Raw genomic sequence first — 17,943 nt, 5'->3', positions numbered from 1 at the left:
GAGGATGGCTTATGCTCGAGGTCAAAAGAGATATCTTTCCAAGGGACTCGGCTGACTGATATAAACTCTCTGTTCAGGTCACGGCTTGAATGGAAGTATGCACAAACAAGCCCAAATGTCAGCATCTGAAAATGTATTTACAGAGCAATTTCAAATGTTTGTGATGGCCAGTTGTAATTACAACAACCTCTCTGATGGATATGTGCCATTTCTATCTAAGCTTATTCAACTTAAAAAAAAAAAGAAGTGTAGACAGATAGCAAATAGAGCCATCAGCTGAGCTACAAAGCGACGGCGTTCAAAGCTTCTCAGTGAGTCTCACATGTTCGTGCCTGTCTCATTCCCATGCAGGAGGTGTGACACTCGACTAAAGACTGTTCAAGTTTGACATCCCCCCTGGCATTTGTACAAGCTGTGTTTCTTTAAAGCTGGGGACTTGTGGCTCTTTAGTATCAATTGTCATCCCCTGTAGTTCTCAGCTCCTTTCCTCCCTCAGCATCAAAGCTAGGCCACATTAATGCAAACAATATCCCCACTTACCTGAGGCGGCAGGCGGAGACTGTGCCTTCTGAAATCTCCACGGAGCGTCATGTTTTTCCCCGGGACGTGCTTCTCTTCCTTCCTTTGTCAGCATCAGCACACCGGGGCTTGTCATTTGGTTCTTGAATTTTTCATGCGGGTGTATTTGCATGATCACAATTCTGTGTCACTTCTTACCGTAGATTAAATGCTGCCGAGCACTTGAACGTCCCTTTGAGTGTGTTGAGGCAGAACAGAAGTGAGTGCAGCATGCTCAGAGGGATTATCACAGTCTTGTCATTTCACAAGGTGGCTATTTATGATTTAACAGCTCTGCAATTACACATTAGGGGCCAACAAAGACAATTTCATACAGGAGTCATTTGATGTATTTATTTTCATGCGTACCTCTGAGTCAGATCTTGGAGGATGTGGCATCAGGAGAGAAGCTGAACTGTGATTTAGAACATAGAACAGGATATTGGAGAAGGAGGAAATCATCAGACACACAGCAAAATTTTAATATTTTTTATTATCTAGTACAATGCAATAAAATGTGCTGCTAAGATTGATGTGATTGTAATGCACTTGCTAACAGCAGATTTACTTCATGTTCACACTCCTATGTGACTCTGTAATGACAATTCAAAATAGTATTGGAGAAGAGAAAAAACACTGGAAATTTTACCTGATCAAAATTATCATTGTGTAAATGTGTCATCTAAAATGTTTTCATTATTCAGTCACATTAAGTCAATCAGTGTCCACAAGTCCTTGACTCAAGTTTGAATGGACAAATGAATGTAAAGTAATAAACAAAATCATCAATAAGTAACTATATTAATTAATATTGTACATTTTTTCTCATCATTGTAATGTATGCACTATATACTGTACATAACAACGTGTTCACACACTCTCTATACTGATCTTTACGAATTACGTTGACTATATATGATTATATTCCACTTGCTTCATTCATCCAATAAAAGCTTTTAGATAAAAGAAGTAAACTCAAATAATGAAAGAGGTTGTAAGGATGTGAATTTGTTTTTCTTTTTAGCCTAAATGCAGGAAGCACATTCTTGGCAAGATGAAAGCAGGCTCGGCTGACACCTGCCTTTAATGTGTCTAAATGCTCTTAGATCTGGATTAATCTGTCATTAGTGGCACAGACAACAAACACTTTAAAGTGGAAGATACATATTGCTGCAGACATAAAAAAGAGCAGTGTCATGCACCAACATGTCTGCGTGGAACATGTAAGCCACTGGAAGTGACAGGGGCCAAATTACATGCATTTGATGATGAAAGAGGGGATAGTCAGAAGACGATCCCTGTAGGCTTTGTCAGTGTCCTCAGGTGGAACGCTTTCATTTGACATAGGATTCTTTAGAAAAGGGAAAAAATAACAGGATTAAATGACAAAATTAGGGTGTTGCCATACAATTTATTGGATAATTGAAGGTTTCTTTTCAGTGATGTTGTGCCTGACATTTTGGCACTGTTTCTGTCACCTAACAATTAGATTCTGAATCTGGTGGGTTTGATGAGTTTGTCCAGGGGCAAAATGCTGTAGAAAAAGGCCAACAGTGTAATAATGCCACCTTTGGCAGGGCTAGACACAGAATTGTGGAGGGAGGGAGGGAGGGAGGGAGAAAGAGAGAGAGAGAGAGAGAGAGAGAGAGAGAGAGAGAGAGAGAGAGAGAGAAAGGGGGAGCCTTGATTTAGAGATACCATGTGTCTGTGTGTGTCTGAATGGGTAACAGGGGCAGGCAGATGTGCATTATGTACCAGTCTACTGCCTCTAAAATTGTTCCACAAATTAGGAGCTTAATGAGAGGCAGTGTTTGTGGGTCAAGGAACAGCCTAATCATGCTAAGTCAATTGCAGTGAGAGGGAGAGAGAGCAAGAGGGAGGGAGAGAGAGGGAGAAAGAGCAAGCAAGCGGATGAACCAACATTTGTCTGGCTGAAGAAGAGTGCCAGTCCTCATATTTCTTCATTTCATTCTCTTGCCCTGCACCAAATCTGGCCTGACACTTAAGAACATTAAGTACACAATATGGAGTTGTCTTGTCTTGCCAGCGAAACACATGTCAAACACACATCTTAGTTACTTGTGACCAGTGCTTGTGTCCAGTTCTCAAAGCCCTCGTAAACTAAAGATCAAACATTTGTCAGTATCAAAGCATGTGTACTTACATGGCACTGTTAAAAACTAAATAAAGGAAACAAAGCAAAGTAAAATCAATGGTTCGGGCATAAATATGAGTTGGGTCACAAAGGGATAGAATAAAAGTCTTTTAAAAGATACCCCTCACTGATGATGGTGGGCACTGTCTAACAAGTATAACATGTAACACACGTTTGAGTTGAGTTCTGGTGACTGTGGGGACTATAGTATATGGAGGATAAAGATCAATCTTATTTATCAACTATTTATTTTAGACCATATTATTATTATTATTATTATTATTATTACTATTGATACCTATTTGTATGGTAATGTCATACTTTGAAAAATATTATTTTAAAACTTTACTGAACAATTCAGACAAATTCACATACAGTTGAGCTGAGATCACAAAAAGAAATGATAAGAAATAAAATTAATACTCATAGAACACAAATAAAAGGTTTAACAAATCAAACAAATTAAACTTTAAATTTAGAGACAGTATACAATGAAAACACACAAAAAAACAAATAAAGAGTCCATTTTGGTTAATTCTGAGTAACAATGAGATATTAAAGGGAAGCTTCTATGGTTATTCTTCCTGTTTAAAGAGTCCAAATGTGCTGGATATCTAAAAGAAAGGGTAACAGTTAATAACCATATAAATCGTATATTAACATTTGTGAATATAAAGAATTTACATTAAAATACAAAATGGTAATAAACTAAAAATATGTACTTTCACGTTGAAAATGTATATTATGCATTTTAAAATAAAAGTGTATGAGCTGTCAACGAAACAATAAAAAGCAATTGTTGCCATTTGTACACTGTTAGTGTGAGAAAAGACGAATTAATAATTGCACGATAGATAGAGTGCGTACAGAGAAGAGATACATGGGTGATCCTAATGTCGTACACAAACAGAAACTGTCGTGAAATGTCGTAAAGAAGTTGACGCGAAGGGACAGAAACGGAAAGCAGCGGGCTTGTTTGAAAGGAGAAAGCGTCTCTAAAGTTGTGGACAACTGTGTAAAACATCGAAAAACTTGATGTTGTGTTTTGTGGTAAACCTGCTATGAATACGTCTAAGCGCAGGAAGAAAGTTATTACAATGGAGTTATGAAATGACGCGAGGGGCTTGGACCTGTTGTCATGGTTGTCAACAGCAAAAAAAAAGAGTTGCCATCCAGCTGAAGCTAACAAACGTTAGCTTTAGCTGGATATGCTAGCCCTAGCTGCTATTTTCATGCGATAAAGTGCCATTTATTGACGCGTTCCCGAAAGCTGCTGATTATCCAGCTGCTTCAACAGGTAAGAGACGTCTGGTAATCTGTTTATAACGTTAGTTGCTTGTCCTCCCGTGCTCTTCAGCCTGCTAGTATTCACAATTTAGCATCACAACAACGTTATTTTCTCAGCATTTCATTCCAGAGAGAGAGAAAAATACCGATTATAAGTCTGTAATGTTCGTGTCATGACAGCTGTGATGAAGCCTTTATTCACCGCAACTGTTCTGCCTTTTATAAACAACTCCACAATAATGTCCCTTGTTGTTTTGGTTTCTTCAAAGCTCCAACATGTCCACAGACGACGCTCAGGTAAAGGGTTTGGAGGAGCAGGTGAGGAGCCTGTCAGATGAACTAATGCAATGCCAGGTATGTATGAATATGTATATAAATGCATGTATATATTATATCTGTCTTTCAATGATCTTATCTGGCACTTAAAGACACATGGCTCAGAGTGCTGCTGTAACATATAAACGGTGAATACTTATGTCAAAGTGTATTTGACGCCTTTTTAATAGTTCTGTTTACTGGTGACATTAAGGTCAATTAGCAAATAGTCTAGTCATATTGACAAACTTTATTTGTTTACTTGAGTTCATGAATTATGGAGAGGCATGTCGGTGCAAAATGTTCTCATGAAGGCATTTGAGTGTTAAGATGTTCTCGTGTCACATCGTTACTGCACATTCAGACACACGTTAAGTATCTTTGCACTTATGTGAGCACAAACTGGTTTGCATTAATTTCACTGTTTTGATCAGACGTTGACCTAAGATTCATCTCAGATAGAAAACAAATCTCCATTATGATGTTAGTCAGAATAAAAGAGGGACTCCTGGGGAGATCACACTGCATGCTGGGATGTGCTCTAATTCCTAAGTATACTTTTGGTGAGAATTCTGTTTCATTAATTTAACCCCAGATGATACAAACCCATGTTTACAAAATGAAGTATAATAGCATTGAGGTTTACAAGTAGTATTTGAAAGGTAGTAAATGACATTATAGCTATAGCTTAATAGCATTCAGTGTTGTTGCTTTGGCTGTTCTGCTGCATGAATATAAGTAAATAACAGACAGTGCCAGTAAATACTGTGCAGAACATATTAATTACTGATACATTTGAGTGATTTTAGTCTCTCTCTCTCTCTCTCTCTCTCTCTCTCTCTCTCTCTCTCTCTCTCTCTCTCTCTCTCTCTCTCTCTCTCTCTCTCTCTCCCCCTCTCCCTCTCTCTTGCTCTCTTTCACACACTCACACTAACACACTTGAGAACCTTTCATGTTCACTGTCTGCTTCAATGAGATTCAATGAAAAGGTGTCCTTGCATACTCACCACCAGGTGGTGCCTGATGGCATGAGTGTGCTTACCTGAATGCAGCATTTCTCACTTTGCATATCTACACTAACTCACTAAACAGCACTGAGCAGTTATACAACAGAGTGCTTCATTTGGGCTTCTATTAGACCATTGATACCTACCACATGAGACAGAAGCATTTGCTGTGTGTTCTTCTGTTGTTTGGTTACAATTTGCTGCGTGTCCAATAGCTTATTTATCCCGTTAGGATCAGTTTAATTTATCTTGAATTTAATTTAACATTTTTGAACATGTTACAGCTTCACTCAGAAATGTGCAGGAGAAGCAAAGCATCCTGACAAGCTGTCTATGTACTTGTGTTATCTGGTGAACAAACAAAAACATTTATCCAGCCACTTTCAGTTGAGTACAAGTAGTTAAAAGCTGAAATGCAGTTACAACAAATCCCTCGCAAAGTTTACACTCTTATCATGATTACAGTATTAACATGGTTCAGTGTTCGATGAATGCGTTTTCTTGGTCTGCAGCTGTCACGTTTGTTTTCATGAAGCAGGAAGTTGGCCCATTTGTTTTTACTGATCGTGCTATCAAATGTAACAAACCTTTACGATTCATCTTTTCTTACTTTCTCAAATTTGATTAGTAATTAATGAAATAGTTAAATAGGTGATGTAGTAACAGATAAATAGCTCGAGGATTTGATCCCTTTGAAATGTCCATACTTGCACACCTCTTAAGATATTGTTGAAAATATTACACAAAGGCTGAAAAATGTCCCTAAAAACATTCAATCCTTATATGTGTGTCACTTAACATGGTTGTGTATCGACTGTTTATATCTAGCCAATCTCAGTGTTGTGTACCTTTTCAACTGCAGATATTCAATACCTTGGTCCTTCCACCTTCAAACATTTTGATGCAGAGCTTGAGCACCTTAACATGTTATATCTGTATCAAGCTCTTACTTTTAGATGTAATCCACAACATATTATTATTATGCAACTTTACCGCTGACATTCTGTTCAATGTTCATTACAACAAATCTATGTGTGCTCTCTAATCGAAGTGACATGGATGCCATCCTTGGTGGTCCGGTCTCTTGTAGAACATCAGTGATTCTGTCTATCTAATAGGGACCTTTAGTTTGCACTGTACTATTTAAATAGTGGCATTTGAATACCATTGATGTCTTAAGTCTCTGCCAAGACTTACTTCAGGACAGCCATTAACTACAAAGAGGCTCATCTTTGGCCAGCAAATGTTCCTACTAGACCATGATAATTTTATCAATTCGGGGCTGAATTCCAGTGGCTCTCATTGGCATGTTTAGCCCATGGTGTTTCAGTGTCTGGGTTCAAAATGAATAATTTAGCAATTATCAAACACACATTCGATGCATCTTTAAGCACATGTACGTCAGAGGATAGCCCTTGATGAGGATCCTGACCGAAGAGTCGTCTGGAACGGTTGATGGCAGCCGAAGGCCAGGCATCCTATTTTAAATCAACCGTACTTCTCAATTTCATCATTAGCTGCATTGCAGAACTGAGTCGAGTGAGATTCCACCCCATTCTGTGTACACATGTCACACGCATGTGCACACACTTTTGCGCGCACACACGCACACACACACACACACACACTCAGACACTCAGCTGCATACAGAGACAGAGATCCACCGGTCCTTCCACTTTGTATGTTCAGCCCATGGTCTTATCAAGGTCTGCCTCTGCCATTTAGTAAATAATTGATTAGACACTATTGAATAGGGGGGTTAAAATTCATGTACTAATTGGAGACCAGTTCATTCCAGTGGGAGGAATGACTTTTATCTTATGATGATGTGAACATAATTTATCAGATAATTTTATATTAAGTCGATTTGGTATAATTCTGTCTTTTAATGTCAGAAAATGTACTTTTTAGATGTCCCTCATTAAATGTAATGTAGTTTAAATATGTTTGAAAAACCAGTGAGACAATTTGAATTGGAAATGTGTGAGGGGCTGACTGGGATTTCTGCTTGAAGATGACTCTCTCTGTCATCAGTTTTGAGTTTCTTTGGGGCTAGTTACTTTGGAGCCGCAGCAGAAAACCTATCCGGAGAGCAATTTATTAATAAAGAAAATGCAAGCTCGACTGCTGTGTTTTGATTTGGATCCCAGCTCTCCCCAGTCATAAATAGTGTATAATGACAAGTGTCAATGGTTGCTCCCCTTGAGTCGAAGGTCATATCTCAGTGATGGAGCTCCCTGTTAAGAGGGTGTCTTGATTAAAGAGGGCAGACTGGATCAAAAACAATTTTTTTTACAAGATGCTTAAATTATAGATTGACTCCCTAACTTCTCCCGTACTGTATGTTGTCATTGGACCTCCTCTTTAATTTTTTTGGCTTCAATTAAAAAAGGCTGAGATATGATTTTACTCTTCTTGTAGGCCTCACTGAATTTGAAACAAATTTATCATAAAATATAAAACAGTTGTTGACGTGTTCTATGATTTCTTTCCCACAGGCAGATAAGGATTTTGTTTGGTCCCTATGGAAGCGCCTGCAAGTGGCCAATCCAGATTTGACCCAAGCTGTCAGTCTGGTGGTTGAGCGGTGGGTAAATTTCATCTTTCAAATTGCTACCTAAGAAGCTCAACAGCTGAAAATTCCTTTATCTCACAAGTGAAAAGAAATATGTGTGAAAGTCGTTCAGCGGGGTCTTTAAGGCACCTTGGCCGTTCTACTGGGGTTACGATGGAATCTGGTGCAGATGCTGATTTAAGCCTTCTTATCCCCGGTCTAGCAGTTCAACCATGGAAACCTTTTTAATGAAAACCCTCTCCCTCTGCCTCTCCCATTCTGGACAGTGGAAACACTCTTGCCAAATGCTTGTCTTTTATCGGATAAACTGTGAGATTGAATATGACCTTTTTTGCAGGATGGCTAAGCCACACTGAAACAGTGGCATGGGAACTTTTATAAAAAGAACATGAAATAAATAAATTCCCTTTCATAGGAACTAAAACATGACTTTACATTGTCTTTGCAGGGATGTATAACATAACTTTTTTAAGGGTGTTTATTGTTAACATAGTGGTAATTCTAAATCCCATTATTCATAAAATAGTGTTTTTTTATGGTTTTATGATACACCTGCAATTTTAGTGAGGATGTGAAGCATTTTCCACATCCTATGTGTGTACTAGTGTACCTTTGATAGTGGCCTATATGAACACACATACATTTTTTTTGAATCACATAGCTTTGTGGGTAGAAGACAGTGCGATGTGTTCAGAGAGATACATGCTTCCCATTCCTTCTGCACTCCCTCTTCACTTCCTTTATAACCCCATAGGAAACCCATCAAAGTATGTTGGCCTACTGAGACTAGAGGGGAAACACGCACCCAGAGAGCATATGTGTATCGTATCACCTGATGCACAAGAGGATATTGACATGGTAATTGTGTCGACTCCAGTCAAGCACCAGTACCCACTGGGAACAGGCGTTCACCCCTCCTCCTGTGTGAATCGTGTAAAGTGATTGGTTGGTTGCTCAGGACATGGCGAACACAGCCCGATATACAAGGAGATGTAGCGAGGCCAGTCTGCGTTCCAGTCACTTCTGGGACACCTGATACTTACCTCAGTGCGTAAAGGGAGAGGGATGATCAGAAGAGGCAAAGCGAGCCGAGAAAGACACAGAAGATGGGAGGAGTAGATGGAAGCAAGTTTTGACTTGAAGGGATGGCTGGCCCCTGGTGGTCTAAAGTAGTAGAAACAAATTCCCAAATTGCTGCTCTTGAGTGTCCTCTTAACTTAACTACTTCGTGATAAAAATAGCTAGTATGGGACTTGAAAAATTGTGAGTAAACGGCCTATTTTACATTTTCACCAATCGCCAATATATAGCTTTTATTCATTCTAAACAATAGACATTCTTTATGTAACGGGCTCATCCTTCGCCATGAAAAGGAATGAATGAATGTTCCTCTTTAGAGTGCCTCAGATTCAGCCTTACCTTTTATTTGTAGTATAGCAGGGGCACAGTGAATTTAATATTTTACAAGACAGTTACACAAAACGCGACTTCCACTGATTTGAACTGCTTATTAGGTACAGCAGTACAATGTGTCAGACAGGTGTATATTCAACCAGTGTGTGTTGGTGGTGTTGTGGATGGCCTTGCATTGAGGTGTTTCTAATGTTTTGTCTACCCAAAAGGGAGAAGCACAAAGCTGAGATGAAGGACAGGAGAGTGCTGGAGATCCTCCAGTTTAAAGACTACAGGATACAAGAGCTTGAACAGGTAACATAGCAATTCACTGTTTTTTAATGGAGAAAATGCATCAATGTGGCTTTCAAAACATACCTGCAATGTTTGTGAAGGTTCTTTGTCACAATGGTTAAACATACTGTATATAGCTGGGAACTATATGGGAATGTGGGGAGGCAGTAGTCGAGTGGGTAGGGCTTCCGCTTAAGTGAGTGGGAGTTGAGGCCTTGCTCAAGGACACCTTAATGATAGGTCCAGATGAAGAACATTTTTCATTCACTTCTCCAAACCACATCTCCTTTCTGTGTGGAATTAGTGAGCTTCTAGCCATCTACCTGATTATCTTGTCCTTTTAAAAAAAACATAACAAGCTTTCCTTATATACTTTTCTGAAATTGTCATTAATGCTTTGTTTTTCCGATCAGTACATTTTCCATATTTTTTAATTATTACTCAAACTACAAAAAAGGAATGTATCACAATTTGTATTGCCCAACAAATCTGTGTTTACTCACTTTCAACCTTTACCTATCCATCTCTCTTTTTCTGTTTTTTTAAACATCTCTCCTTGAGTAATAATTCTTGGTGCTATGATGGCTAATGATAACGACATCACTAACGCAATTTACTCCAAATCATCATCCCTTCACTGACGCATCTGTCAGTCTACTTCATTAGTGTCCCTTTTATCCAGATTCGTGCTCATTCCTAATGAGAGTTGCTGTAATGGAGTCATCAGCGCTCCAGCAGTCCTCTGCAGTACCTTCCTCAGCCATCAAACACTGATCTGTTATCTCATATATAGGTCTCTGGATTTTTGTGCTTTTTTTTATCTCCAAGGGTGTTTATTTTGAATATTAAACATTTTTGAAAATCAGAGGAAATTGTAATAGATTGTAATCATGTAATGTAGTCTGGGTGGAAATCAGTTTATGAAAATAGCATTTGTATTTTTTTTCCCCTTTCTTTTTCCTGGAGCATAGCCTGAAAGCCATGATTTTATTATTTCTTTAAACAATATCTTGCAGAGCTGTTTTGTTTTTCCTATGGATGTTTATTAGCGTTATGATGTTTTACAAGGTCAGCTAACCTCAACCTGACTGAATGCAACTGTAGTGTTTGGAGAGTGAATATGATTTGTTATTCCATTTGTTACTTATAATCCAAATAATAAGTAATAACCTTTTAAAGTTTTTGGTCAAGTGCAAGACAAACTAATTTATTGACTAAACAAAATGCTTAGTCGATCTACCATACATTTTAAATTAGATTTTTTTTTTTTTTTACAGAACTTTTGAATCCAATTATTTGATGTCTGTTCTTCCACACACACACACACACACACACACACACGCACACACACACACACACACACACACACACACACACACACACACACACACACACACACACACACACACTCAGGAAGCCTTTGTTGTTCTCCTTTTAAACGTTTGGCACTGAAGTTCACAGGCTATTTGAGAAGCTCATTAATAGTCATGACCTCTACACTGTGTCATCCAGCCACTTACAGTCATCATCTCATCCATAGTCTTGAACCATACGTGCCCGAGGACTGATTAATTGGATTTTCCGTCTTTTTAGGAGATGTGATGGTCCACTGGGTGCACACAGGATCTTGCACTCGTCTTAGCGTCTCAATTCTCCAACATTGATAATGCATTTTTGTCCTCTATGCTCAATTTTTTTAGTCCACATCCTTCTCTACATACTTTGCCTTCATACTCCTTTCCATTTTTGCAACATAATTAGCTTTCATTTTTTAAACGCTCTGGGAATTTTCAAATGCTAATCTTTCTGTCCTAGACCTCTTAACTTGGCTGAACCCCCCTTCCCCCCCCCCATATCAAGTGAACACTACTGGGGTTAAAATTGTTCTTTCCTACCTCATTATCAACGTTTGAATTTATTTCCTGCTCGGCAGTATAAATCTCTATTAAAGCCCCTGTATTCTTAGCATTGCGAGCTAGGAGTATAGAGGAGCACTAAATCCGCTATCTAGATAGATCTGAGCGATTTCCGCCAACATGGCAATTAATTGCATCCCAGAGCACAGTGTTATTTGAGAGCAGTATGTACCCGCAGAAGGCAGTGGATTTACCAGCCAATGCCAAACCCCAGCTGATGCAGTGTTAAAACGCCAGCCTCTCCTTGCTAAGGCCACAAAGGCTGCCAAAAAATTAAGTGAACACATACCAAATTCTAAAGTAGGTGGTCATTAAAATGAATGTACGTTTTCTGCTGCCTATAGTTTTGAAACCTGAAAGTAATGATATTGATCATCATGGAGCTTTGTGATGTTTTAATAAGACTCAGTGCAGATTTATATATTGACTATTAGATATGAATGTTTTAGTGTGTTTCTTTTGTAGAAGATTTTTGGTTGATAGAATCTTATATGATAATGACGTGAAATAAATGCATTAAATTGTAACCTGTGTCTTTCCATCCGTGCCTTTTATTCTTTCCTTATTCTCTTGCTGTCCTTCTCAGAAAGTGGGAGGAGAGCAGCAGATGACAAAAGTGAATGAGGAGAAAGACATAATGGAGAAGGACTTGACAGCTCTGCATGAACAACTGCTCAATAAGAGCCAGGAACTTGAGGTTGGTGGAACACATTTTCAGTGGCAGTTTGGTCTTGGTCTTCTTAAGAAAAACAAAAAAACATGACAAGTCCCCTGTGGCTACAGCTGCAGATGTTCAAGTCAGGAGAGAAAGACGATTGCTTTGCCTCCTTGGATTCAGTATTTCCATGTGTCCTTGTGTCTTTCCCTGCCTCCTTTCACCCTCTCGCAGTCTCTTTCTTGCTTAAAGATTTCTCTGTTGCTACTGACAGCAGAGAAGTCTTGAGAGAGAGAGAGACAGATTGCAAATAAATACTGCATGACTGCTTCAGTAGGGGGATTGTGAATATTGTGTGGCTTCTCCCTAATTATGCTTCGATAGGATGCAGCTATGTTTAATTGATAAAGGAATGGTCTTACACAGTCTTGGTAAGGTCTCATGGAGAGAAATCGTGGGGGGACAGCATCAAAGGAGACACAGGTTGAGTCTAATGGGTCTTGCTGCAAGCAGCATTCTCATTAGGAGCCTGTCATTAAAGCTGACAGCCTGGCCCCTGTACCTGCATGAGCCCAGCTCAGCAGCATGGCTCGGTCCACCGGCCCACCTGGCCCAGTCATACAGCACAGGTGACCTTGGCCAATCAGTAGCGCATGCAGGGGGCTCTCGCAGCAAAGACGATTCACTGTTTACATATTCATTTCAGCTTGAACCCCATGTGATGCTTCCCTTTTTGTTGTTTCCCCTCGATGTCTCTCTGTTTCTCTTTTCCTTTCTCACTTTGAATTATATCTCTTTTCTTCTTACATCAACATTGTTTATTTGGCCCTTGCGACCTTCCCTTGCCACACACACACACACACACACACACACACACACACACACTTTGTGCATCTAGCAAATGAAGACAGGGTGTAAAAGGCAAGACGAGGAGCGGCAGGTGGTGCGGGCTCTAGAGGAGGAGAAAGAGGGATTAACTACCTGCTGCGCTGCCCTGCGAGCTGATCTGGAGGAAGAGCGGAGGCAGGCCAACAGCCAGCGAGACCAGAAGGTTGCTTCCCAGGCCAGAGTTAAGGTATGAATGTTGGGACAATCTATAAAAGCACACACACACACAGTTATACACTGGAAAGCTCCTGTTGTTGTCTACCCTCTTTCTTCTGCACACCTTGAACCTTCTGATCTCTTGTACCCTTCTCCCCTCAGCATGTCAATGTGAAGTGATTTCCGCAGCAAAGCAGACAGTTTAAATATGTATGGTCTATATTCAAAGGAAAGGGAAACATTGAGTTTTAAAAGAGGGAGAGATATCTTACTTGGCTGGGGTAAAAAATTAACTAAGATAATCTACAGGAAGCCCCAGTCCCTAGTGACATAACTTAAGTCTTACTCCCAACTGTGTTTGTGTACATGTGTTCAGGCAAACGTTAGTGTTGTGCGTTTTTGTGATTCACTTTCCTCATTTACAAGCAGCTAACACAATCTAGCCATTGCTCCCAAATGTCATCATTATGAATCAAATCCTCCCATCTCTGTTGTCAACACAAAGAAGAAGAATGACAGCAGTGCTCCTTTTAAACATTAAAATAATCAAAACCCAAAGTCCTTCAAGAGTTGTTCCCTTCAAAGAGCTGCCTGTTGCCATTCTTATATAGAAATCAGCTGCCTACCAAATACTATTCTACTAGGACCTCAGAGCAACCGAACAATCCCATACTCTCCCTGATTCTTATAGACTAATCGTCATGAAGCATATTGTTGCCAAATGAAGCCAGACAGAAAGTCTTAAATTAGTCAGGGCTGCAGCGTAATTACACTTGGATGGAACGGGCCCCAGCAACTAGACTATGCACATCAATCACAGCCGAAGATACTCCACCTGTTCCTCATTTTTGATCATGCATTGATGTGAAAGACGGAGGTGAAGACCATTAGGTGAGCCGCGGATACACGTCGTGTTACTTTGTTTGACATGAAGATTTGACAACTAAGATTTGTCCAGAATGTACCCTTTAAACAAATGTGAGGTGGAAAAGTTAGATCGACCAGATAGTTTTCATAACAGGCTTAGACAAAATGACTTCTTCACAAAAACTACTTCTTCCTCTGCTGCCAACCTTTCTGTGGGTGGTATGTTGCGATTGGATCAGGTTTTATGTTCAGTCTCAGTAAAACCATGTTAAAATAGATGAGCAACAGTTGCAAGCAGAACCCCAAAACCCACTGAATATTTGTATGATATTAAAAAGCCTAAATAGCTGAATGTCATGTTGAATCAACACCTCAGTCCGTCTTAAGAAACCACATTACACGGTCCCCTCATGTGGTGCTTACTGGATGGCTAGCTTGGTTTATGAAAGTGTTTCTGCTATGTTATCCCGTACATTTCAGCTTGTTCATTGGCTTTGATCAAAGCCGCGGTCAATAGGGTCACATCTGTAATGAATGTGTATAGATATCAAAGAAAACACCACTGCTTGTTGTATATACTCTACATGTTTTTAATGTCATCCCTCCTCGTAATTGCCAATAGCTAATTAATTTTGCATATGATTAATTTTGGCTTTGTGACACACCGTTTTCATTTATAATTACACTGGACAAGTTAGGTGACCCTTGTGTGTTTGATGTAACAGTTAGAGTGCCCTACACGACACTTCATTATTTCTTCTTTATGGGAAGGTGTTGTATTGTCCCACTCTCCCAAAGAGAATGTCGCTGAGCCTATAGTCAAGTGTGGTCCTGTCACTCTCTATCAAATACCTTTAATATAGGACATAACAAATCTAAGGTTTACGGCAATCAAACTGGCCGTACTTTAAAACCATCACTTGGCATTTTAATGATACGTGTTATCCTGTTACTGCCAACAGCCCCGATTCCCAATATCCACTTAATTTTGACAAATTCACTGTGAATCTATTTTCTGATTAATCAAGGCAGGTAGAAATTGTGCAAAATGGTATGTTGAAGTAACAGGTTAATGGGAGAACTCTTAAGATAAATCTGACCGACTGATCTGTAGTAACTAACATGTGACAATGGAAACCCTTGGAGGTGTAGCTCAGAGTGTGGAGGAAAGGTGCTGTAATGATTTGCACGCTTGGGCCCGCTTAGTGTGGAGCCAGTACAGGGCTGCTGAATTGCTGATGCATTGGGTGAGGCTTTCTTTCCCATCTAAAAGCTTTTTAAAAAGATTAATCTTCACAGTTAATAGATCACATGGAACTAAATGTGCTGGATCCACTACAGACTTCTTGTTCCATAAACTTAGGTATTTTAGAGATTGAAAGGAAGGAACAGTAGAAAAAAAGGAAAACTAAAAAAGAGTTTGCAGCCAAATATGACTTGGATAGATGTAGAGGTACAAAAGGCTCTTTTGTTATTGTTTGTGATGGCAGTTGCTCACTGAGTAAAGTGGTGCACGTATTCGATCTAAATGTAGTTACATCACTGAGTTATGAAAACCAGACATTATTGTTTGTCTTACACAGGTTCTGTGTGGTAGGCCTGTAGCCACAGCTTGTGCCAATTGTTCCTTCATTTGTCTGACCTTTGGTATAACTTTGATGTGTCAGGAGCTTGAGGAGCAGCTGAACAATGCAGAGCAGAAGGTGCTCAGACTGCACAGCCACAATTCCAGTCTGATGGCAGAGCTTTCGTCCAAAGTGAACCAAGGAACAGCAAAAGAGGAGCATCTCCTCCAACTTCGGTGAGCCTTTACCAACAGAATTCCTCAGTGTCCGCTTGCTTGTAAACACCACATTTTTGCAGGTGATTTCTTTTTTGATAATTATCATTTCCAGCAAAGTCTGTCTCACGAGGGCGTGTGTGTATACATCACCTCAGATGGGTTAGATTGCAGAGCAGTATATTGCTCTCTGCAGCATGAGGCTTGGGGTGACACAGATTTCTCCCACTCTGGCTCACCTAAAGCCACTTGATAAGCCCTGCATAGTGGATGTACTTTAAAAGAGGGAGAAAAGGGAAACAGGCCAGGCTTTGGCTAAGCTTTAGTCGATATGATAAAACTGTGAGAACCGTAGAAGCCTTAGTGGTAATCTCAACCTTTTTTAACTACTTTTCTGTTTAATGCCAGAGGCACTCTAGTATGTCAGTCACAGACTCTTCTCTCAGGTTTAGGTCGGTGATTAAATGTCCTTGTAAGTTAGGAGCAGTTTGTGGGAATTGCATGGGACAACAAACTAATTTGAGAATTAAACTTTAATGCTGGGATGCGTGACTGTCTGTTTTGTTCCTTAATGACAGAGCACAACATTATAATTATTTTGATTGTTTGTGTTGAACTAATTTGGTGCTTCTAGCAAGAAAAGTTGTAAAATTGTAAATTGTTGAAGAAAACATGTATCAATGACTTGATGATATCCATTCTGACTTTTTCACACCCAAGTGATTCCTTGAGTCTTTAAGCTGTCATTTATATAAAACAATCCTAATGCTTATTTCATTACTGTATTTATTAATGCAGTAAGGAATGTCAACTATTCTCTGTGGTATAATTGCCAGTGCATGGATGAATTAGTGTGCCTAGCGTAACTGTCTCTGTGTGTCTAGCCGTGAATTGGCAGAGGTGCAGACCATGTACAGACAGAGCACAGAGCACGCAGCAGAGCAAAGCCATCTAATCAAGCAACTGGAGGGGCTCAACCTCGACACGCAGAGAGTCCTGAGGAACCAAGAGGAGGCACATACTGCTGACACCACCTCCTACCAGAGGGTACACACACGCCAAGCCTCAAACTCATAATTATCCTAACCACTTTGTTACACTTTGCTCGCGCTTCAACCGCTGTGGTCATTTATTTCCAAGCTGCTGCTAACCTACAATTATTTGACTAATGACAGAAATGAAGGACATTTCCTCCAGTATTGTATTACTGTGAAAGGAAAATGTGTTCTTCTGCCTCTGTCTCTCTCTAATCACTGTACCTCTGTACCCAGGCCAAACCCTTTTAAGGACAAATTATTTAAATGACGTTTCTCCTTCCTTTTCTCATCTTTATGCCTCTTCCTTCTTCCTGTGCCTCGTTATTTCTCATTAGAATGAAAAAACACAACACTCTACTTGATGACTCATTTGTTGCTTGTATTCCCCTCATTTTCGACATTCCATCTGTGGTTGCCGTCGTCGCCTCCACGCCACTCCCCTGCTTCTTCCAAACTTGCTGTTTTATTTGTGTTTGTTGACAGCTGTACAAGGAGTTGAGTCAGTGCTACCAGGCCCTCATCTCCAGTGAGGCCAAGCTCCGTCAGAGTCACCAGGAGCTCGGCAGCCAGCTGGCTCAGAAGGAACAGCAGATCCTCCATCTCGAGGCCCAGCTGCAACAACAGCAGCAGGAACTAATACAACAGCAGCAGCAGCAGCAGGCTCAGCAGACAACCCCTTTCCCCACAGCCAACAGACAAACCAACCTTAAGGTAAGCCGAGTTCCCCATCCTCCCCATCCTTCTCCCTCTCCCCCACAGAGGGCCCCTTTTTTTTCATAGGACATTAAATGCACATGCCTCTTCTGGGCCGCTGCAGATGCTTTCATCCTGAAGTTTGATATGCCTGATGTAGTTATACAACAAAATGTATGCTCATGGAGAAAATATCTTTGCATATTTTCCCCACAAAATTAAGACATTATGACCTTCCTATCAATCACCTGTCTGTAGCCACTGCAAATTTGGTCCTCGCTATAGAGGAGATAGCAGTGTGTAAGTGGATTAGTAGGCACAGGAATAACTGACAAGCCCCAGCATGGCCTGTGGTGGTCTTCAACGGA

General features: G+C 40.1%; 1 protein-coding gene across 2 annotated transcripts in view; it reads left to right on the top strand.

Moving 5' to 3' along the window:
• The first annotated feature begins 3,661 nt into the window (after window positions 1-3,661).
• The window catches only part of cntln (centlein, centrosomal protein), a 73,050-nt gene continuing 58,768 nt past the window's right edge, over window positions 3,662-17,943 (top strand). For both annotated transcript variants that reach the window (XM_076148203.1, XM_076148202.1), the window contains exons 1-9: window positions 3,662-4,010; window positions 4,270-4,354; window positions 7,821-7,909; window positions 9,520-9,604; window positions 12,086-12,196; window positions 13,053-13,229; window positions 15,733-15,866; window positions 16,730-16,892; window positions 17,366-17,593. In XM_076148203.1, coding sequence (XP_076004318.1) covers window positions 4,277-4,354; window positions 7,821-7,909; window positions 9,520-9,604; window positions 12,086-12,196; window positions 13,053-13,229; window positions 15,733-15,866; window positions 16,730-16,892; window positions 17,366-17,593 — 1,065 coding nt within the window. In that variant the 5' untranslated portion in view covers window positions 3,662-4,010; window positions 4,270-4,276. The remainder of the gene's footprint in view (window positions 4,011-4,269; window positions 4,355-7,820; window positions 7,910-9,519; window positions 9,605-12,085; window positions 12,197-13,052; window positions 13,230-15,732; window positions 15,867-16,729; window positions 16,893-17,365; window positions 17,594-17,943) is intronic.

The sequence above is a fragment of the Genypterus blacodes genome, unplaced genomic scaffold (assembly GCF_046128005.1).
Source record: "Genypterus blacodes isolate CSIRO-AG114 ecotype Tasmania unplaced genomic scaffold, CSIRO-AGI_Gbla_v1 ptg000039l_1, whole genome shotgun sequence".
Classification (NCBI taxonomy): Eukaryota; Metazoa; Chordata; class Actinopteri; order Ophidiiformes; family Ophidiidae; genus Genypterus; species Genypterus blacodes.
This window is presented reverse-complemented; position numbering and strand designations above follow the sequence as displayed.